At 47.6% G+C, this 21,627-nt stretch overlaps 1 protein-coding gene across 1 annotated transcript in view; it reads left to right on the top strand.

The window, feature by feature from the left end:
• The window catches only part of SIAH3 (siah E3 ubiquitin protein ligase family member 3), a 37,690-nt gene continuing 22,520 nt past the window's right edge, over window positions 6,458-21,627 (top strand). Inside the window, exon 1 of the mRNA XM_021375744.1 lies at window positions 6,458-6,813. Within this exon, the coding sequence (XP_021231419.1) occupies window positions 6,679-6,813 (135 nt within the window). The 5' untranslated portion in view covers window positions 6,458-6,678. The remainder of the gene's footprint in view (window positions 6,814-21,627) is intronic.

The following is a 21,627-nucleotide window of genomic DNA, read 5'->3' as shown; positions in this document are numbered from 1 at the left end:
CCTCCCCTTCCCTCCCCTCCCAGACAATGGTGTCTGAGAGCAGAGGAAAGAAGCTCCTCATTATTGCCTACATCGATCAAATTAATTTGACTGAATTTATGAAGGAAAATAAAAACAACAATGCCTGTTCCTGTGGCTTGTCCCAAAAGAGAGTCAACACTGTTGGCTAAGAGTGAAATACTGCCATCTGCATCTGCCATTTCAGCTGTCTACACATGCAATTGGTGTGATTGGAGCACCACATGTGAACATAGGAAGAAGATTTGGTGCTTCAGGAGAAAACTTCCTTATTTAACATCCTTCTTGTTCGTGCTTCTGGGCAGATGAGATCTTCTGCACCATTCCTGCCCTAGGTGGGCTCAACATTAACCACCTAAGGTCTGAAAAACCACCACTGTCTTCTGGGGTGCCACATACAGAGGTGAAGGCACGTGATCCGGGCAAGCTGGTAGCTAGTGCATACTGTGAGGGGTGGCTGCCTCTGGTGGTACGCTGAGATGTGGTAATCACTGTAATAGCACTTGTCACTGTGTGCTGCCTCCTGTCCACGTCGCTTTCTGTGCCTCTGTGCCATTAGCTAACTGAGCTGCGCAGCAGTGCCTCGGCAGCACTGGCATTGTCAGGCATGTTTTTCAAATGAGTAAATATAGATTCAGGAAAGCTACATGTCTTGCCTGGTTGGTGGTTGTCAGTGGGACCCATGAGCCCTGAGATCGCAGGAGCTGGTGAGATTTTCCGGTCATGGTGGTGGCTGCTGAGCTCACCACAACCTTGTTCTGGAGATTCTTATCTGGAGGGGGCACAAAGGAACTTGCAATGGAATGCACACATTGTGCCCAGAGTGATTTGGGGTCACCATGGCTCTGGAGCCTTCTCTAGGGGAATACAAGGGGGATGCTCTACTCTGTGGTGCCCAGCACCAGGACAAGAGGCGATATGCAGAATCTGGAACACTGGTGGGCTTTGTCTCATCTGGTTACAGAGGTCTGTGGCCTGTGAGAGGTGCAAATGTGCAGTAAGCGGAGGTGATTTAGTGGAGAGTCATCCAACCCATTTTAGGTATCTGCTTTAACCTGCAGTGCCCCTACCTGCTTCTTCCTGGTACCTCTGGAAGCATAGCCAGGTAACTCAGACATTGGCATGTGCCAGAGGAAGCTGAATGTCACCTCTGATGGCTGGAAAATCCTCAGTCAACTTCTCCTTAGTTTGCCTGGACTAGATTTTGAAGACAGAAAATCCAAAGCAAGGAAAATATGAGCATAGGATCTGAAGCTCTGAAGCGAGCCTGAATTATTCATTATTCTCATGACCTGGAAAATGAGAAACGCTCCATCTCTTAAAACCTACTCAGAGTTAGAGGGTGCATCTGAACAAACTGCTGCTCATGCAGTCAGCAGGAGATGGAGCTTCCTCCATCCCTCACTGCTGCCTCCTGGTGCTTTGTCTCTCCAGTACAAGGCAAAGGAGGCTGCTATGGCCCAGCCCTCCTCTGTGCTGCCATGGCTGGGAGCACTGGGATCCTCCACTGGGCACTGTACTGGGCTCGCAGTGGAAAGCAATACATCCTTATGGTAATGCAGGCACCAGGCAGCCACTCTGAATGGAAAGTGATGGCAGTTACTTTATCTAATAACAGCATGAAAATGTAATGTGTCTTTATTGAGCTGCCGGCTTGCTGGTGAGAGCTGAAGGAGATGCAGCTTTGAGTATAACATTTGCAGAGAGAAGCGGCATGAGATATTGCCATGAGCTCCCCTGTTAATAAGCAAGCAGGGGAAGGGAGAGCATACCAACTGCAGCAGAGTGAAGGAAAAAAATAAGAAAATGGAGGCAGCAGTTCCTTAGGCAGCAGTTGTGCCCCAGGGAGAAATGAAGAATTCCCCTCTTGACCCAGGCACTAGAAAACTTGTGTGTGACTAATAATAATGTAGGAAGGACGTATTTGAAAGGAATAATTAAAAAAGACTCTTGTTGTATTAGTGTCCTCAACGCCAGAGGGAAATGTTGGTTTCTGCAGAAGGAAGGTTAATGTGGAAGGCCCAGCTGTGTGGTGACCATGCTCTGTGGGCAGCCACGAGGTGCAGGAAGGACTTCTGCCCTATGACAGATGGGGGACGTGGCCAAGCTTGTGTGCATCCCCCGTATATCCAGCTCTGAGGGTGATATCTGCATGTGGCTGAAGGGAAAGAAACATTGTGAAGAGCAGCAGCTTTGCGAAATTGGTTCCAGTTCACCAACTTCAGTTTCCTCCCTAGTTCAGTAGAGTTATTGGTGGCATTTATCACTGGTATTCTAATTGACATGTTATTTAATTGCATTAAAGACTGCTTCTGATACTTCTTGCACGATAAAATGTGGCCTTTTGAGAAAATGAAAATTGTTGAGATGTTTAAGATCACATCCTGACTAAATCTTGTCAACCTGCTCTGGCTGTTCCTGCTTGAGCAGGGGGATTGACCAGATGACCTCCAGAGGTACCTTCCAACTTCAAACACACTGTGATTCCATAAACAGATCCATGCAATTCCAGTCTGGTTACTGCTTCTATATTTGCATGGCATCTAAATGGACTTCTGAAAATATGTATGGTAAAATAATATGTATTTTGGTTGAGGCAACAGCTTTTGATAACACTTCACTTTGGAAAGCCACCACCACCACCGAAACAAATCATCATCATCATTTTTCAAAGAAGAAATGGTCTGGTTAATGTTCTCTTCCACTTCACAAAGTAGAAACTAGGAAAAGCAATAGGGGGGTACACCTCTACGCTGTCCAATTTTGGCATTTTGCAGGGAGGTTTGCAGCTGCCTCACTCCCTGCAGGCAGCTTTGTCTCCCATGTAGCTGTGCTGAAGGTGTGAAAACAAGGGGAGGTGTAGGAATGGAGCAGGAAGGATGGCAGTGGACACTTTGCACCCATAACTAGCACACCATGAGGCTCTGAGCCGGATGGGCCATTTTAGTTCTGCACACATCAGCTAGGAGGAGCAGATCAGGCTCAGGAAGAGGTGATAAGGCTGCAGAGAAAATGCACAGAGAAGCTTCACGAGTGATCTGATCTCAGGCAAAAGGTGCTTTGCAAGGGAAACACTATCGGTCTATTTGGTTTGCTGGAGGGCAAACTAGTTCAGGCAAAGCTATATCTTCACGTGGAGAAGATCTGTGACACCAGAGGCCACGCCAGTCCAGCAAGAGAAAGCACTTTATAGAATGAGTTTCTATACATAGAAGCCTATGCAGCAAAAATAATTCAAACTGGAAGCGTGTGGCAACACGTTAGTGGCGTAGATAAACAACCTTTGGAAAAGCTTACCAGGAGGTGTTGTGGATTTCCTTCATGGGGAACCTCAAACTCAGGCTGTTTGGAAAGGATGGGCATGCAGCAGTTAGCATGGAGGGACAAATGCTTTACTGAGGACAGATTGGAAGGCTACAACACTCCTTCCAGCTTCAAGAATTATTGGCTCTGCTTTGCTGATGACACACTGTCCAACGCCCCAGTTGGACAGCAGTAGATGCTGGGGGAGTACCAGGAGTGAATGGCAGGTGCTGATCCTGGCTTATGCCATCACAAAATGCTATCTCCTGTAGTCACTCTTGGGGACAAAGTACTGAGCTGGAGGGGAAACTGCCCTGAGCCAGCAAGACAACTCCTGTGTTCTTACATAAAATTTCAGGTGAAGGTTAGAGTAAAATGTGAACTGGCAGTGCAAATACCTCTCCTCAAAACCTACTGTGGGACCCAGGAGAGCAGACAGATCTTCATACAGCAAGCTCGCATCCAAAGGATGAGAAAAGCTGCCTGATGTCCCAGCCAGCTCAGGGGAAATACATCCTCAAGTGCCCATTCATCCAAACCTGCAAAGGGATCTGGACTGACGCACTCTCAGGAGAGGTGCCAAGGTGGCCTGCATCCTGCTCCTGCAGCCTCTTGCCAGGCAGAAAATGGACTTGGCTTGAAGAGGGGAGGGATTTTTTGAATGGCCAAGTAGCATCCCTCAAAGGTAGGCCTGAGGGTGTAACTGGGGTCTTCCTATCCTCAGGGCACCAAGTGGGCTTCCCCTGGTGCCATCTGCACCAGCAAGGCGTCATGCCATGGATGCTGGTGGCTTGAACAGATGTAGGGATGGGAAGGAGCTTGGCTTTGCTATGTGAAGGGGGCAAGAGCCACCTGTAGGAAGGTCATTCTCCAAAAATGCCCAGCCAGGAAGACATCCGACTGAAGCCCAGGCCTTGCAATCTATTGTTCAGTTTTGAGTGATGTGTATCGGGCTCTTGGCCTGAGAAGTTGCATAGTTCCTGGATGTCTGAGTTTCCACGTGTTATGATGATGCCCTTAGAGCTACTAGTTTGACAAATGTGGGTCCTAATGAGGATTTATCCTATGATTTTTTACCATGGCACAGGACTTCTGTTGCAGAAAAACAACCTCTTTTCTTGCAAACCAGTCCAGTGGCAATAATGAATATAGAGGCTGGGCACCTTTTGCTTGTTTAAGGCTTTGGCAGCTGAGTCTTTGAATCATAGAATCATTGGAAATGACCTCTGAGATCATCTAGTCCAACCATGCGCCTGTCTCCACCATGCCCACTGACCATGTTCCTCAGTGCCACATCCACTTGAGGTTCTTGAACACCTCCAGGGAGAGTGACCCCACCACCTCCTTGGGCAGCCCGTTCCAATGCCCAACCACTCTTTCAGAGAAGAAATTTTTCCTAATACCCAACCTGGGAGTCCTTGCGCCGATGACTTGTAGAGTAAGATTTGCTGGTTTGAAGCATTTGTGCAGCTACCAACTGCAAACTGGAAGTAAATAAATAATAAATAGTTGGATGCCTGCCGTTACTTTGGGAACAGAGAAAAGGAGACATTTAAGCAAATCAATTCACTCGCTTGTCCTTAAGCCTGTCTGAAAATATTCTCCAAATCTCTTTCCACGCTGCAAAAATTATCTCCCCATCTACAAGTGAATGTGAAGAACTGAGAGATACATATTCCTCCCATCTTTGATGTTTTCTGGGTGGGTTGTGTTGTCAGCTGCTCCAATATTTTCAAAATTCCTCTTATTTATCTATTTTTATGCACAGCTCCCTGCAGCCTGGCAGAGCCGGTATTGCAGTATTGATTCAGGAGCTCGCAGCGGCGATGACCCTGTCCCAGGCTGATGCGGATGCTGTACATGGGCTGCTCCATCCCTCACCCCCGGAGGTGGATCTCTTTTAAAATGAGACAAAAGAAGAAAGAAAAGCTACTTTCATCTGTTTTGAAGGAGGAAAGGATTACAAAGGCTAAATGAGCCATCTGAGTACTTAGTGAGCAATCCTAAAGAGCACCCTGATAGGAAGTTCTGGCAGAGCGCTAATTAAATTAGCCCTCTTTGATTTATTAACAAGCAGAGCAGCACACCACACAGGATTGTCCCACGAAACGAACGTGCTTTCCTATTCCCTTGGCTGCTTCAGTGCATTTGCCTCCCAGATAACCTGGTGGTGGGAACTCTGCTTTGACGAGCCCCAGTGGCTTGGCAGATCCCAGCCCACCAGCACGGATATGCACCGGTAATAATACACAACAGAATCTTATTTTTTTTTTTATGCTTCCCTAATTCCTTTTTTTTTCAATGCCTAAGACAACCTAATGGCTAATTAGTAATTTCCTGCCCACCGATATGCAGATGAATGAGAAGCAAAAGCCTTCAGCATGTTTAATTATTCTGTTGATTTAGAAGCCACTTTTTCCCAGCGCAGTCCCTCCCCGTGCATGTGCTCCCATGCATCACGCATTTCATTATTTTTAGGAGCACGCTCCGTGCCTTTGCACGCTCTTACAGCTCCAGCATCCCGCACCTACAGCGTTCTGCATCCAACCCAGCAGCACTGCTGAGTTCAAAAGGCGTTACCCCAAGTTACAGAGGACTCCAGACCTGATGTCTGCTAATCTTTGTTTGTTTGTTGGGGGGGGGCACATTATTTGTCTGCTGGGAATGTCGCCCCTGTAAAGGAGCAGAATATAGCATTTACAAAGCATCAGAGTGTCAAAAACCGAAAGCAAAGCCCACAACCATACAGGCGTGAATCTATTTATATAGTGAGCACTACTTTTGTTTCACCCCGTGAGGAGCTGTGACTCCCTCTGCATATGTGATTTTTCTCCCAGGCTGCACAATGCAGCCTGCTTCACCTATTTCTGCCACTTTCCAACTGTTTCGTTGGTGGGCTTCTCTCCTACCCGTTCCATTTATCTCTGGTATTAGGGCACCCTTTGCTAAATGAAGCCAATTAATAAATGGAGACGTTAAGCAATCAATTGTGCCTGCCTATCTCCCCAGCCCCGCGTACGCCCGGCTGTAATCGCAAGATAAATGCGATGTGCTGATGTATGGTAATGTTCAATAATACATTCTCCGCCAGGCTCGATTCATCAGGGACTTTCTGGAGGGGAGGCATTCGTTATTGGCTGTCTCCGGACCTCAAGGATAACAGTTCTGTCCTTTCCATTGGCCGACCCGCTGCTGCAAGCCTCTTCCCGTCTTATTTTGATGATGAATATGAAGGCATGCTGAGCCGTGCCGGAGCGCAGCGCTCGCCGACCGCACTCCCTCCCGGCCTCAAGGACTGCGGGGCTGCCTCGCTGCCTCCCCCGCCCGCCGCTGGCAGCAGCAACCCCCAAAGTTGGGATGCTTTTCTTCACCCAGTGCTTTGGGGCTGTCTTAGATCTCATTCACCTGCGGTTTCAGCACTACAAAGCGAAGAGGGTTTTCTCGGCCGCCGGGCAACTCGTCTGCGTCGTCAACCCAACGCACAGCCTGAAGGTGAGCCAAAGAGATTTGCTCTCTCCCCATTTCTCTTGCTCCCTAACCCCTTCCTCCCTGCTGCCGGCATTTCTCCCCGGGGAAGGACGATGCTCCGACAGCGCGGGGAGAGCGCGGTTATCGCCACGCAGCCCCAGCAGAGGGATGGATGCTCACAGCGCTGCAGGAGCACTTTGGGGAGGAAGGAGGGAGAGCATCCCGCTGCCAGAGTGGCCGTGGGCAGTCACCGGTCCCCACACTGCCAAAGTTTCCCATGCAGCCATGAGATAAGAAAGCACGCTGTGAGCGTCTGGGTGGGGGGGAAAAGTTAGTTTGATGAATTAGCATGTTTCCTTTTAAAGGGCTCTGGCGTGGCCAGTGCTGCTGGTTGTGACAGTGTGCTGCTGGTGTGTGACAATGTGCTGCTGGTGTGTGACAACGTGCTGCTGGGGAAAGGGGTTAGGGGACTCCCCCCCAGCCCAGGGATCTCTGCCTCTTGGCTGTGCTTTTTTGGGGCAGAAAAAGCAGTTTCTGCCTCCCGAGACGAGTCTGAATGTATTCTTTGGGCACCGAAAGCCTCCTTTGCCCTCTGCAAGGTGAAGCTATTTTAAGGCGGGAGAATACATTTGCCTTAATGCAAAACTATTTATAGAGCCCATAAAACACTTCTCTTGCGAGCATGGTTCTGGATTCACACTGACAAAGTGTCAACAGTTCCATCTACACCAGAGCCCCAGTGCTTTCATGCAGAGCCGAAGCGGTGGGTAAGGCGGTGGCTGGGGGGCTTTGGGGACTTTATGGCAGAGGGACCACAAAGTGACTCCTGTCACGCTGAAAGCTCCTCACAGACCTGATCTGCTGAGCAAACTCGAGGGAATTTAATTCAGGACACCTCATCTCTGGCTCTGCTTTCCCACGCCAAAAGGTCTGCTGATAGGGTGACCCCCCCCCCCCCCCCCCCCTTGGAGCAGCATCCCTCTGATATGTGCAGCAGCACCCCAGTAAAGCAGATTTCTGGAGCTGGGTTTGCAGTGTGAGGTGGGGATAGGTTCTTCCCGGTGCAGCACCAGATCAGGGAGGGCTCTCCTGCAGGGCTGCGAGGGGATGTTTTGGGGACAGCTCTTATGTCATCACGTCTTCCACCACCACTGGCACTGCTCAAACACCCTGCAGCCCTCTCCTTCTCTCAAAGGGATCTGCCCGTGCAGATGGGCAAAGCACGTTGCTGAGAGAAAGAGCTGCCTCTGTGAGTGCACGGGGAGATTTGGTAAATGAGTGCTTCTGTTCTTGACCCCTTTTAAATGAGTGTCTCCTGCTACTTTTGTCTGCAATTTGAATTATGGAAAAAAAAAAAAAAAAAAGCCCTCAGCATCAAATGGTTTTTGAAGGTCATGTTACAATGGCACAGTCTGATGAGATACCCCACAGGCACACAGTCCACTGCCCTCCCCCACAGTAACTGGGACAGAATCTGATTTTGTCAGTTCGCGTCCTCCCAAGCTGCAGATTCACTGCTGTGGGACCCGCAGCATTTTGCCTTCAAAAAAGTGCCAGAAAAAAGTTAGAATCATAGAATATCCCAATTTGGAAGGGCCCCATAAGGATCATTGAGTTCGACTCCTGATGTTTCTGTTCCTCTCCATTAAACACACGGAGTATTTCAGCACATTTAAATCCCCCACGGCCAAGCTCCCCACTGCTGGGACTCAGAGCCCAGCAGCGAGGCAAGTCATCTCAGTACAGTCTTGCTTGCTCTGGGTGCAAAGCTCCCTTGGAAACAAACAGGAGCTCCTAGGAGAGGCGCAATGTGTAAGTGAAGCACAGTGATCAGGCTGCGCTGGAAAGGCAATTTCATGTTTCCCCATACATCCCCTTTGTGCCAGCAGGCAAATTGACACAAAACCTCCGTGGATGGAAGAAAAAAAACTGGTACACCCCGAGCAGTCAGCCCATCCTCCCCCATGGCATGCAGAGGGGTCACCTCCCAGAGGGAGGGCATCTTGTCCAAAAGCTGGTGCTTAAAACCAGGCAGAGGAACCTGCTTCTGCCCTGGGGCTGAACCTGTTCCTCCGTAGTGGTTTGCAATATTATGGCTACTTGATGTTTTGGAGTCTATTATTTCCAGCTGGGTCATTGCATCTGTAACATTTTGCTGACAGCCCCCACATCTTCCTTAACAATTGACAAGTGGAGTGAAAACTGTATTAAGGTTCACAGTTGATGAATATGAGCCTGCTAGGAAACAAGGGCTGGGAGCAATGTCATTCCTTCAAGGCTTAAATGTTTGTGCTTACCCCACAATTGTAAGCTTTTTGCAAAGGGATTATCTCCTTCTGTGTTTCTGCAGCACTCAGGTGAGGGGGCTGCTGGCTGACTTGTGCAACGACAAACATTATGTTCTGCTGTGACTGTGCACCTTGACATCCCTCACACAGCCCAGGCCCCCTGTCAGGATGCATAACTCCACTGAAGTCCAACCAGGGCAGAGCCCACAGGAGGCTCAGGGATGGAGTTGGCTTCCAGACCCCACTAAGGGCCACTGATTGTGATGGTGCCTGGCCACCACAGTGTGCACCGGAGATTTGGCACCATGGACCTCAGTGGGAGCAGAGGACAGGCATCCACCAGGACCCGTTCTGCCCAGCAATGTGGTCACAGCCCCAGCGTTTGGCCAGGAGCTGCATATGGCTCTGTTAAGCTTATCAAATTATAGAATGACTTTGGTTGGATCATTGAGTTCCAACCCTCCTGCCTTGGGAAGCGGTTTTAACTCTCCTGAGTGCTGGAAAGAAATGCAACATTCTTGTAGAAAACACTCTTCCCCATCTCTCTAGGACTGAAAGAACTCATTAAGTTAAGAGAAGATGCATATGTGAAGGAGGGCACAAATAGTTTAACCTTACGTTCAGCAAGGGTTGCAGTGCTGTTTATTGGGCCACTCTGCATTCTCGCATTATTTAAAGCAAGAAACATATCTGTGCTGAGTTAGGGATCACATTTGAATCTTGCTCTAACTGCTTGGTTCTGTGCACAGTGGCAGCCAAATGGCTTTGTAATCCACTTTATCCCCAGCAGGTTTAAAATGCAGTGGTGCATGAGACCCCCATGAGACGTGTTCTTATACTCAGTGTAAGTGAGGAGATGAGCAGTGCAATGATGTGCAGCTCAGAGCCCCTGGCCAGCCCCCCCACCATCTCAGTGCAAGTACGCATGCAGGGCTGGAGTCTGGGGAACTCAAATGGCATTTTCTCATCTGAAGCAACAGGATCCTGACAACCAGGGCAAGAGAGGCTTTGGCAGCCCTCTGCTGCCTGCAAACCCAGGCTCCTTTCCCATGGTGGGGACAAGGCTGCATGAACATTGGGCAACAAAAGGTCCAAAATCCTTTTGTATGGATACAGCAAGCAACTAATGATGGGTACCAGGAGTTCTCCCATCCCATAACTCACTGACCTGGAGCTTGAGGACCCACACATGGACACCACATGGATCCACAGTATGGGAGAGCAGAGCAGCATAGAAAAGCAGAGCAGCTTTGAGCTCCATCATGAGAAATCACAGCATCCTCTGGGAGGATGAGGAGGGAGGGGAAAAGCCACTGCCACTTAGTTTCTGTGCTAACATGCTCATTGCCCGTGTTGACTGGTGCTACAGCTCTGGATAGAGGGATAGAGGGGCAGAGGGGCTCAGCTTCCTTCCCTACACATGGATGGAGTGTTTGGTTTGGGGCTGGAACTGCTGGTGTGAATTTTAATAATGAACCCGGCCTGACTGCAGGATGCATCAGGCCAGTTGTTATCCATGGGAGATGGTGCGGTCATAGTAATGTTAGAGAAACCCCCCTCCCCTCTGTGGGGTGTTTGGCAGCAGGGATTAGGAGCAGCTATCAGACACCATCACATTGTGGTCTAATCCTCCCGCTCTGAGCTGGCTCAATATAGACATGCATATACATGAGCTATACACAACAGTCCTGACACCTCCCTCATGAGAAATGCTGCCCCAAAGCTGTTGCTGTTGCAGACTCGGGGTGCAGAAGAAATCAAGATGTTTTAATAAAAGCCTTGATTCTGTGAAATGAGTTGTGAGGTCTCAGCGTGCTTTTGAACAGATGTAAGTTATTCCCAGAAATTTCCATAATTAGCACAAATCTGCATGACTTGGCAGTGGTCTCTGGGGAGAAGCCAAGCACTGAGCATGGTCCTGCAAGACCCAGCCATTAAGAAGTCCAGGGCCAGGTCCTTGAGCATCACTAAACTCCTCAGAGTCAGAATTTGCAAATAGTACAACATCTGTTTATAGTGAGGGAAAGGAGCTGCTGGGCTGTGCTCTGCCTCCCCCAGGGCTTTGGCACTCCCTGCACACAGGGAACCCTCCCATCCTTGTCCTGCCTGGCTCAGAGCTGAGGCTTTGTGTACCCCTGGCATCCCCTGTGCCGCCTTCTGTCAGCATCTCCTGGCATGGTGCAGAACAGAGAAAATCAGTGAATCCTGCAGAAGTCTTTGCCTAGCATTACCCAGGACTGAGCGAGGCAGTGGGAAATAAAGATATGCTCTTCTGGTGCTAATGAGGATCGTTGCTCCCCAGCTTGCTCCTGGCCCTCATCTCTCCTTCCCCTGCTCTCTCTGAACATGGGAGCAACTTCCCATCTCTGCATATACATGCTTTATTTGGAAGTGAGAAGCAGGGACGTTGGGAAGTTAAACACCTTACCAGGCTGCTTTATTTTTCCTTCTCTTCATAGCTTGTCTCTTTTCATTAAGTGCCATTTCTTCTGAGCTATCCTCACGCTGCACATTGCTGCCTACACAAAAGTCTTCAGGCAAAATATTCTCCTTGTCTGTCATTCAATAAGCTAATTTTGCCCTTTTTTTTTTAGTCCTGCTGAAGGAAAGCATCACTAACTTTACTGCAACTTTGGGTCTCTTCTCTGCCTTTAAGCTCCTTCAGAAGAAACCACAATTGTTCAGACCTCAGCTTGTTTGGTGCCACTGACTTCCATGTTGACTGAAGAAGTCTTGCTTTAAAACAGTCACCAGCAAGATAGGGAGAGCTACAGAATTAGGGGAGAGGCTGCTATCACCACTTTCATACACTGCTGACAAGGAAGCCAAGTACTTTACATGCTTGCAAAGTGCTGTTGCTCTTAGGCACTGAAGAGCGGCCCCAGCAAGCAGACCGTGCTGGTGGGGTCGTGGCCACATGTTGTCACCCAGTGCAGGGAGCCATGATCACCCTTCATTCACCAGTGCTGGTGAATGAATCATAGAATTATATCATAGAATGACTTACATTGGAAGGGACCTTGAAGCCCATCCAGTTCCAACTCCCTGCTATGAGATCTTACTCTGTGACCTTCTGCTCACAGCCACCTTCAGTGCTGCTCAGCTCTCCCGCAGTGTTCTCATCCAGGAAGGGAAGAGCACTCAGGCGCTGCAGACGAATTGCCTGACACATGTGCGTGTACAAGTCACAGCAGTTTTATTTATTTAGAGGCATTTCTGAGCACCACATATAACATTAATAGATTTATCTTTAGCTCTCCTTGTTGCTCTCAACAATGACAAGAAAACATCATAAGAGAATGTCAAAGACCTACAAGTGCTTTGCATGTTTATTTTGATGGGTGTTCCCCTTCTAGTTTGGCCTCCTTAGTAAAAAATAAATCATTTGCATTGTAACTTATGCATAGCTTTGCATTGTAACTGGTACCTTACACATGCAAACATTGAGCTCCAGAGTGGTTGGTGAATTGCCCATCAACCTCTGGGCACTGCATAGAAGAGATGAGACACAGCTCCTTGTGAGTGTCTCAAACACAAGATCATACAGTGTCTCACATCAAGTCAGCTGAACTGGAAAGAGAAACAGAAATGGAGCACAAATGAGACAGAAAAAGATGAAATCAGTAACCTCCCCTTCTGCAGAAAACAAATAAGCACTTGAGACGAACAAGGAGGCGGCTGCTATGGAGCAGAAAACCACATCAGCAAAGGGTGAAAGTGCTCTTCTGCTCTCAGGCTGTCATGTGGCAAATAAGCCAAGAAGTAAGAGGGATAACAGAGTGAATCACCACCACATGAGGGTCATGCTGGGTGGTGATGTGACAAACAGTAGTGTCCTGAGCTCAGCAGGAACACATGCACAGATTCCAAAATACATCCATTTTGTGGGGTCACATCCCTTATTCAGACACATCTATTCTCACGGCACTCAAACTGCCCTGTTTCAGGCAGAGCAAGCAAATAAACCATGGATGCTGCCACCATTGCCAGACAAGCGTGGAAAATACCCAATGAAGATGAGAGTTGGACAGATACAAGGGAGGCACTCAGCAATCCAAGGATCAGCACAGAAGATTGGCACAAGTGGAAAAGGGTCGAGCAATGTTAGCTACACAAGTATCTGATGATTTCAACTCATCAGAAATACAAATCCTTATGGTAGTCCACAGCCCTGGGATAGCAGCAGCTAATAAAAAGAGTCTAGATTGAATGGAGAGTTTGGATTGAAAGGAGAGACACTGTGGCAAGTGAAAGATGACAAAAGAGAGTGAGAGGTATTTCAAAATATGCTTTGGGATAAGCACCCTCATTGGTGATCACAAGCAATACAAAAAAAAGTCTGAAGAGGAGAGGATAGACCGTTTGACATCTGTCTGCAAGGACTTTTCACCCCAGGACAACACTAAACATCTTCCTAAAGAGCACTGAGTGACTTCCACAGAGCAAATAGTCTCCTCCACCAGCTCCGCCTTTAATTCTCCTTACGGGATAGCTGCCAGCAGAACAAACTTACACTCAGTTTATTCAATTAACTGCTTCTTAATTACATTCCCCCTCCAGCAGGATCCCTAATGCTTCAGAGCTGGTTTTTGGTGCATGCGCTGTGTTAATTAGCTGTGCATAGAGGTACAAAGCAGAGAGGCAACATAGTGTGGTTTCCTTTCCCTGCATGGATTCTGGCCTTGCACATAGAATCCCAGCATGGCTGAGGCTGGCAAGGGCCCTCTGGGTCCCTCTGCTCCAGCCCCTGCCCCAGCAGGGACACCCAGAGCAGGATGCCCAGAGCCACGTCCAGGCGGCTCTGGGGGATCCCCAAGGAGGAAACCCCACAGCCTCTGGGCAGCCTGCACCAGTGCTCCATCACTGCATGGCACAGAAGTGCTCCTGGTGTTCCCAGGCTCAGTGGAATATGTCTTCTCCTTGATCAATGAAAGCCATGGATGCTGCCCAGATTCCGGTGACTTAGGATGAAAACCACACTGAAGATAAGGAATAGATGACTTATTTGAGTTTTTTTAGGCCACTTCGTGGTTTGTAGATCATGAAGGCATGTGGATGACATCTTAAAATATTGTCAGCCCATATGACTTAGGGTAGTGAGGCACTGACACTGGTTGCTTAGAGAGGTGGTGGATGTCCCATCCCTGGAGACACTCAAGACCAGGCTGGACAGAGCTCTGAGAAACCTGATCTATCTGAAGGTGTCCCTGTTCATTGCAGGGAAGCTGAATTTGATGGCCTTTAAAGGTCCCTTCCAACTCAAGCGATCCTATGATTCTATGATTTTCTTGGTCCCTAAGAGCTGTCATTGCACTGGTGCATGTGCAGCAGAGAGAGACATAATCCTGCTCCTCACTCCACCCCAACACATTTCACAGGCCTTGGTGGGTTGACTAAAGAGTTGGCATTGGTATGCCAGACTCCAGAGGCAGTGGTAATGTGGGCATGTGTTTCCTTTCCTTGGTTGCAGGAGTGGAGCTTTCAGTGGTGAAGGCACTTGGATGGGGAATATCTCAGGCCATTGCAGCAAGCTTCATCAAAGGGTATCTGACATGAGCCCGAAGCATCGCTCTTTCAGTCGTGCTTTGATGATTCTTAAGGCTTGGTGGCTTGGGGGAGGTGTTTGCACTTCACTTCCTCCCCTCATATTCCTACAGTGTATCTGTGGCATGGCCAGAGGCTTGTCTGGCTCACTGAATTTCCTCTCTGCCATCCTTCTGGCAAATGTTTTTGGGGGGCGGCTCTACTGGTGTGTCAAAGAGTATCCCATATAAATAGCTTTCCCAAGACGCATACAGGAATCTTTCTTCCAGTTTGAATCTCACGGGTCTAATCCATACAGGAAATAATGAAGCTTTAAAAATAAGCAAAACTTTTCCTGGGTTTCTTCTGTCATAGAAAATATTTCAAAAAGGAGACTCAAAAATACTGAGTTCATGCAAGGCTGCACAAATGTAACGGATGGCTTGTAAATAACTGATTATAGTGGCTGAATTTTCTTTCAGGCTGTTGGTAGAAGATGAAAGCACTATCAGAGGACAGATCTGAAGCCAGCTTAATCTCCAGTTGCTCCACAAGGCAATTGGAGATAATTTAGTGTTGCGGGTACACACAAGCTTACTAGGGAGGTATCTCTTAATAATTTTTAAGCTCTTAATGATTTTTTAAAATAATAAATCAGTGATTCGGAAAAACTATTCCAGTTCACAGACAAATTTAGGCTGTATTTGGCCTACAGAAAAGAGAACTGGCTCTGATGAAGCAGCTGCTAGAGAATGGAAGACCTTTTCTTTACTCACTCAAAGGGAAAATTAATTGATGCTGAAAGACGCCTTTCAGCTTTTTTTTGTAATAGTAACTTTTGCTTTGTGACTTTTATGGCACAAAAGAAACTTGCAGGTCAAGTAGCTTCTGTGTTGGTTTTGATGCAAAAGGACAAGCTGCATGGTGATGGCTGCTGTATCTGCAACCTGGGCAGTCAGTAAGGCATGTGCCTCCTAGGGTTTGCAAACACCTGAGATCTGAAAGAGGCATAAGACCCTGGTCCAGCCCTCTGAATTTTAGAAGCCCTACAGCCCAAATCCAGTTTTGCAGACTATTTCTTTCTATGGTCTACCGTAGAAGACCATAGAGCAACCCTACTTCAACCCTAACTCAGGTGGTGGAGTCATGATCCCTGGAGATGTTCAAGAACCGTGTAGATGTGGCAATGAGGGACATGATTTAGTGGGCATGGTGGGGATTCATTGATGGTTGGACTAAATGATTTAGAGGTCTTTCCCAACCTTAATGATTCTGATTCTGATTCTCTTGGTGTGCATCTTTACCTCTTTGGGATGGTCTCATCACCAGACTTCTCCAAGATCCTTCCAGCATATTCCTGAGTCCTGGGTGAAACCAGGCTTAGCAACAGGGAAAGCCTTCAGTGATGAGTGACCTGGTACTCAGATCCCAGGGCACTGCTGACAGTGCAGAAGACAGCGCTTGGGTCACAGGTTTGCTGAGCACTCTTCTCTGACACCAGGCAGGTAGTATGAGATGGAAGCCAAATAGTCAAATCCCCCACTGTAGATCCACCATAGGTCAACCATAGATGTACGGGTGACCCATCTGCAAAATGAGTCCTGTTGCCACAAATTCTGTGAGGCTGCTGATGGATGCTTTGGTGTCAGTGAGGCTGTACTCTTCCTATCTCACAGTCAGGATGTAAATATGGAGGATGAAAAACGGGGTTGATGAAGCAAAATTGTAACCACCTAAGTTTCTTTTCTTTTTTTTTTTTCTTTTGCCTTTACCTTAATCACTTAATGATGATTATACTGTACTTAGAAAATATAAGGCATTTTAGGAGTGTTAAGTGATACTTAGAGGGCTCATTAATCCATGGTTAGCAAGCAGCCACTGCTGAGAGGGAATGGAGCAATCACACTGCTGCAGCACTACACAGCACCACGAAGGCAGTAGTAGATTTACAATCCTACGGCTTCAGAGGGATCTGGACAGACTGGACCAATGTGCTGAGGTCAACTGTGTGAACTTCAACAAGTCCTGCACTTTGGTCGCAACAACCCCGTGCACTGAAAGGCTGTGCAGAGGGAAAGGATCTGGGGATGTTAGATGACAGCTAGCTGAACTTGAGCCAGCAGTGTGCCCACGTGGCCAAGAAGGCCAACAGCATCCTGGCTTGTGTCAGAAATAGTGCAGTCAGCAGGAGCAGGGAGGTGACCATCCCTCTACTCCGATCTGGTGAGGCTGCATTTTGAGTACTGTGTTCAGTTTTGGGCCCCTCACAAGAAAGACATTGAGGCCCTGGAGAGTGTCCAGAGAAGGGCAATGAAGCTGTGAAGGGTCTGGAGCACAAATCTTATGGGGAGCGGCTGAGGGAACAGGGATTGTTGAGTCTGGAGAAGAGGAGGCTCAGGGGAGACCTTATTGCTCTCTACAACTGCCTGAAAGGAGGTTGTGGTGAGGTGGGGGTGGCCTCTTCTCCCATGTAACAGCGATTGGAAGAGAGGTGATGGCCTTGAATTGTGCCATGGGAGATTCAGGTTGGATATTAGGAAAAATTTCTTCTCATAAAGAGTAGTAAGGCTTCGGAACAGGCTGCCCAGGGAGGTGGTGGAGTCACCCTGGAGGTGTTCAAGGACTGTGTGGATGTGGCACTGAGGGACGTGGTTTGATGGGCATGGTGGAGATGGGCTGATGGTTGGACTAGGTGATCTTAGTGGTCTTTCCCAGCCTTGATGATTTCTATGGTTCTATGTTCTGGCCAGAATATGTGATCACCTTGGACACAACACACGGCCAGATCTCAGAAAGAGGACAAACCTCATCAATCCTGGTAGCTGCTTGTTTTACAAAGCAGCTGGAGGAGCAGGATAAGGGAGCCTGCCTTTCCAATGAACTTACCTCTCAGAACTTCTGTGGAGCTGAAGACAGAAAGAAATGCACGTGCTTCATGTGGTAAGTCCTCCTCCAGACAGAGGATACAGGGTGGAGGGATCCCATCGTCCACACCTGGAGCTGTGCCATATGTCTCTCACTCTGGAAACATGGGGTGTGGACAAGCTGTCTTGAAAATACAACAGCTTGCTGCAAATCAGCCCTCTCCTTCCTACTCTGTACTGCTCTCCTTGCTCATGTGGATATATCCTTTCACCTTTAAGCCAGAAGAAATGCCTTGGGAAGCAATAAATGCCATGCTATGATGTGAGCCTCCTGATTTTCCAGGATTTTTATCTAAGCACAATCCATCGATGCTACTTAATTATCATGAAGCAGCTGCCTTATACATCTGAAATGCTTCTATTTGCCTTAATTTTACAGTATGGTAATTAACTACCAATAACTTATTTAGAATATATTTACGGAGGGGAATGACAGAAATGCATCATTTTTTCAAGCTCAGTAAATGTGCCTGCAATAACCAATTTGGTATTTAATTAGCTAGTTTATGAGCTCACCTCTGAGAGAAATTACCTCAGAGAATGCTTTAGCTATGGTGCTTTGTAAGGTCTGAGGAAAAGGATGCACCAACTGCAGGCCAATTATTTTTTTTGGCTTTATTGTGTTAGAGTGTTCTGCTATTCATGTAGGCTTAACATAGTCATGGCTTTCACATCATTTTAAAGTTAAACTATTAACCACATAGCAAATCAATACGCAATAGAGCAACGTTCATTAAGTAGACCATAAATCAACACTTCTGCTGATACAGTAGATACCAATGACTTTCATGATGTTCCTGAATGGTCATGGCCAAAGAAGAGGATGCTGTTATCAGGAGCAACACATTTCTGTGCAGCCCAAAATGCATCAGATCTGTGCTAAACAATATATAGACACTAAGAGATATTAATTGGGAAGGGAATTTGTGTCTGTCAGTGTGGTTCTTCTGGATTTCCTTGAGGAGTGAGTTAAATATCTCCTACATTCCTGCAGTGTGCTCAGGGATGTAGTTCTCTTGGGAAGTAACCAATCCCTCAAATCATACCACAGTCCCTAGGGATTGCTAAGGAATCTCTTAGCCACAAACCCCAGGAACTGCAGGGCATTGCATCTGTGTTTTCCTTGGCCTAAACATAAAGTGAGCTGCATGACCGAGCATCTTCCACTGCTGGCTGCTGCAGCACGGTTCGTCCACTGATGAGGATGTGCATCTGGAGGGGACTGCGGAGCTGGAGACCTGGGTGGGTGAAAACAGGGATCCTCTTCTGAAACTTCACTGACAGATAACAGGGTGAAGCTGTGCAAGGGGACAGGGTAAGTTTCTTGCCTCCCAAACTTGAATTCACATCTTTTAAAGCTAGAAGAGGCTCTTACAAGTAACTTCACTGGGCCAGCTGCACAGATATAAAGACAAGATCCTTTCTCAGGAGCTTGAGGCCATAACTTCAGCTTCCTGATGTCTATTAGAAAGGTGTCAGGTTAGACACAACATCTTTCATTGTCAGAGATCACAACATACCTCCAGGAAAAATATATGAGCACTGCTCCGAAAGTAATACCTCCTATTTTATGGTTTTGCCCACAGTGTCAGAGGCAGATGTTGGTGGTATGGCAGTAGAGGTTGAACATTCCCGCCAATATCCCATTACATTTTGTTGCCATGTGACAGATGGCAGCAGAGGGGCAGTCTGACAGAATGGGATCCAACATGGAAGTGTGGCTGAAGCAAAAGTGTGTTATTGAATTCCTCCATGCAGAAAAAAATGGCACCCACTGACATTCATTGATGCTTGCTGTATGTTTATGGAGACCAAACACTGGAAGTGAGCACAGTGAGGCAGTAGGTGGTGTGTTTCAGCAGTGGTGACAGCAGCATGAAAGACAAGCCACATTCCAGATGGCCACACACAGCTGTCACACCACAAAATGAAGAGTCTTGATCAGCTCATCCATGCAAATCACCTAATGGTGGTGACTATGTTGAAAAACAGTGTTTTGTAGCTGAGAATTTGGTCTATTAAATAGTGTTATTGTTCTCTTTGCATCTGTTGCAGTTTTCATGACAATAAATAGAAGGCATTACTTTTGGAGCATAATATTTTAGAAATTTCACAGTCAGCAGAAAGGAAGGGTGGACCTCATTACCTCGGAAGGGCTTTAGGGAAGCCAGGGAGGGGCTGTTCAGTGTTTCATCTTTCCTGAATGCTAAAGAAATAACAGTAACCTGAGATCCCACACAAAAGCCTGGAAATCCAAGTATCCTTCTCGTCCTGCTTAGGGGAACTTCAATATCCCCACATAAATGCTGCGTCTGTTGTAAAGCCCAAAGTAACTTTGCTAGGAGTGGGGGGAAGCAATGAAATAACCCCGGAAAAAATCAATCACAGCTGAAAGGTGGTAGAGGTTTGTATCGATTCAGTGAGATTCCCATCATCAGGATAGTTTGCAACAGTCTGACGTTCCCTCTGCTCTCGCCACATCAGCCTGTCCCCTCCCCAGTGACTGTCCCTGTGCCCCTCTCCCTTCCAGCTCTGCAGGTGCAGTTACAGCCCATCTCAGCTGCTGGATCAGCACTTCTTGTCCTCTGAGGCTTTGTGAATGTCACCCCCGGCTTGCGGAACCACCATCTTCAGCAGTGCTTCAGCACTCTGTAAAAGGCAGCAGAGTCTGAAAGTCATCACTTACCCCACCCACGCACCAGCATCCCAGCCTTCTGCACGTTTTGTCAGGATGCTGTTTCACTTTTCACAACTCCAGCAGATTCCTGCCTAGTTTCTCGAGGCAGAGAGCACCTCTCCCTGTAGAGTATCAGCTCCTGGAGCATGTCTGGTGCTGCTCCTTGGGACCACCAGTGGAGCCAGCTGTGAGCTTTCCAATTCCACATCCGTAGGGTACCAGCCTGCTGCCAGCCTTAGTACCCCACTTTCAATTGAGTATCAGAGCTCCTGTTTCCAGGGACTGGATCTTCCTGTGCTTTTTTTTTTTTTTTTCTTTTAATTCTGCAGAAGGGAGGCCATGGTTCATTGGTCTGGAAAATACCATGCTTGTCTTTGGTGAATAGCCAGGTTTTCATAAAATGTTCATCAAGTAGAAATTCCCAGTCCACTTATAAATACCGTTACCTTCCTTTTAGAGATGGAAAATCCAAAGCTTTTCTGAGGTTAAAGCAAGGTCTGCACTGCAGAGAGGAGAAGGTCTCATTCTCCTCTCTTTTAATGAAGGAAGTGTCCTCAGTAATTCTGTGGAATGAGCGATGAAACCTCCTCTGATTTCAAGGAAAGTCTCAGGGGCTCCGTGCTTGCAGGTTCACACCTCGTGTGAGCAGAAAGGCTTTTCTTGAAGCTGCTCAAAATAGATTTGATTTTGAAGGCACAGAAACCCATTAATTATGCTGTTTTGTGAGATAATCAGTCCAGACACCTGCTACATACAACAAGCTGAGATGTAGTGCTAAAGTAAATGACAAGTAAATGCAAGCTGGTTTTACTGGAGGATAAACCCTATTCTCTGTCTCACCCCAAAGTGCACAAACCATGAGCTGTGTGAGGTCATTCCATGATAGGGAGGCCATGCCAGCCTCAAAAGACCAGAAGATAAATGGTGAAATTTACTTTCAAGTCTGTGTGGCATCATCCCAGCAGTACATTGAACTTGTCACTCAACTCATAGAGAAAACAGAGATGCTGTTGGGTCTCCAGGAGCAGAAGTGCAAATTTCATGCAAGACGCCTTCTGTTTGTCCCCGAGGCAAGTGCCTGGGCATCACCTGCAGGGCGCTGCCTTCCAGCTCTGGTGACAGCCCTCCTGCACACTCAGCTCCATGCAAAGCAATGGAGTAATGCTCCTGCAGGTGGTCAAATCTGCATTTTTCTGATCACTCAAATTCACGACAAAATTGATGATCATGCAGGCCTTGTACTTTTCATCTTTCTTTTTTTCCCCTTTAATACAGCAAAGTGGCCTGCTATTAATGGGCATGCATTAAACTGCTTGGCACAGCATGTTCAGCGCTGCGAGCAGGAGACGATCATTTCAGGGCCACTGCAAAGAAAACCTGTTGAAGTGTCTTGGGGCAGAGTGAAAACCTAGTACTTGGGGATTAA

Source organism: Numida meleagris, chromosome 1 (genome assembly GCF_002078875.1).
Source record: "Numida meleagris isolate 19003 breed g44 Domestic line chromosome 1, NumMel1.0, whole genome shotgun sequence".
Lineage (NCBI taxonomy): Eukaryota > Metazoa > Chordata > Aves > Galliformes > Numididae > Numida > Numida meleagris.
Note: the sequence above shows the minus strand (reverse complement) of the source record. Positions and strands in the feature narration are given on the sequence as shown.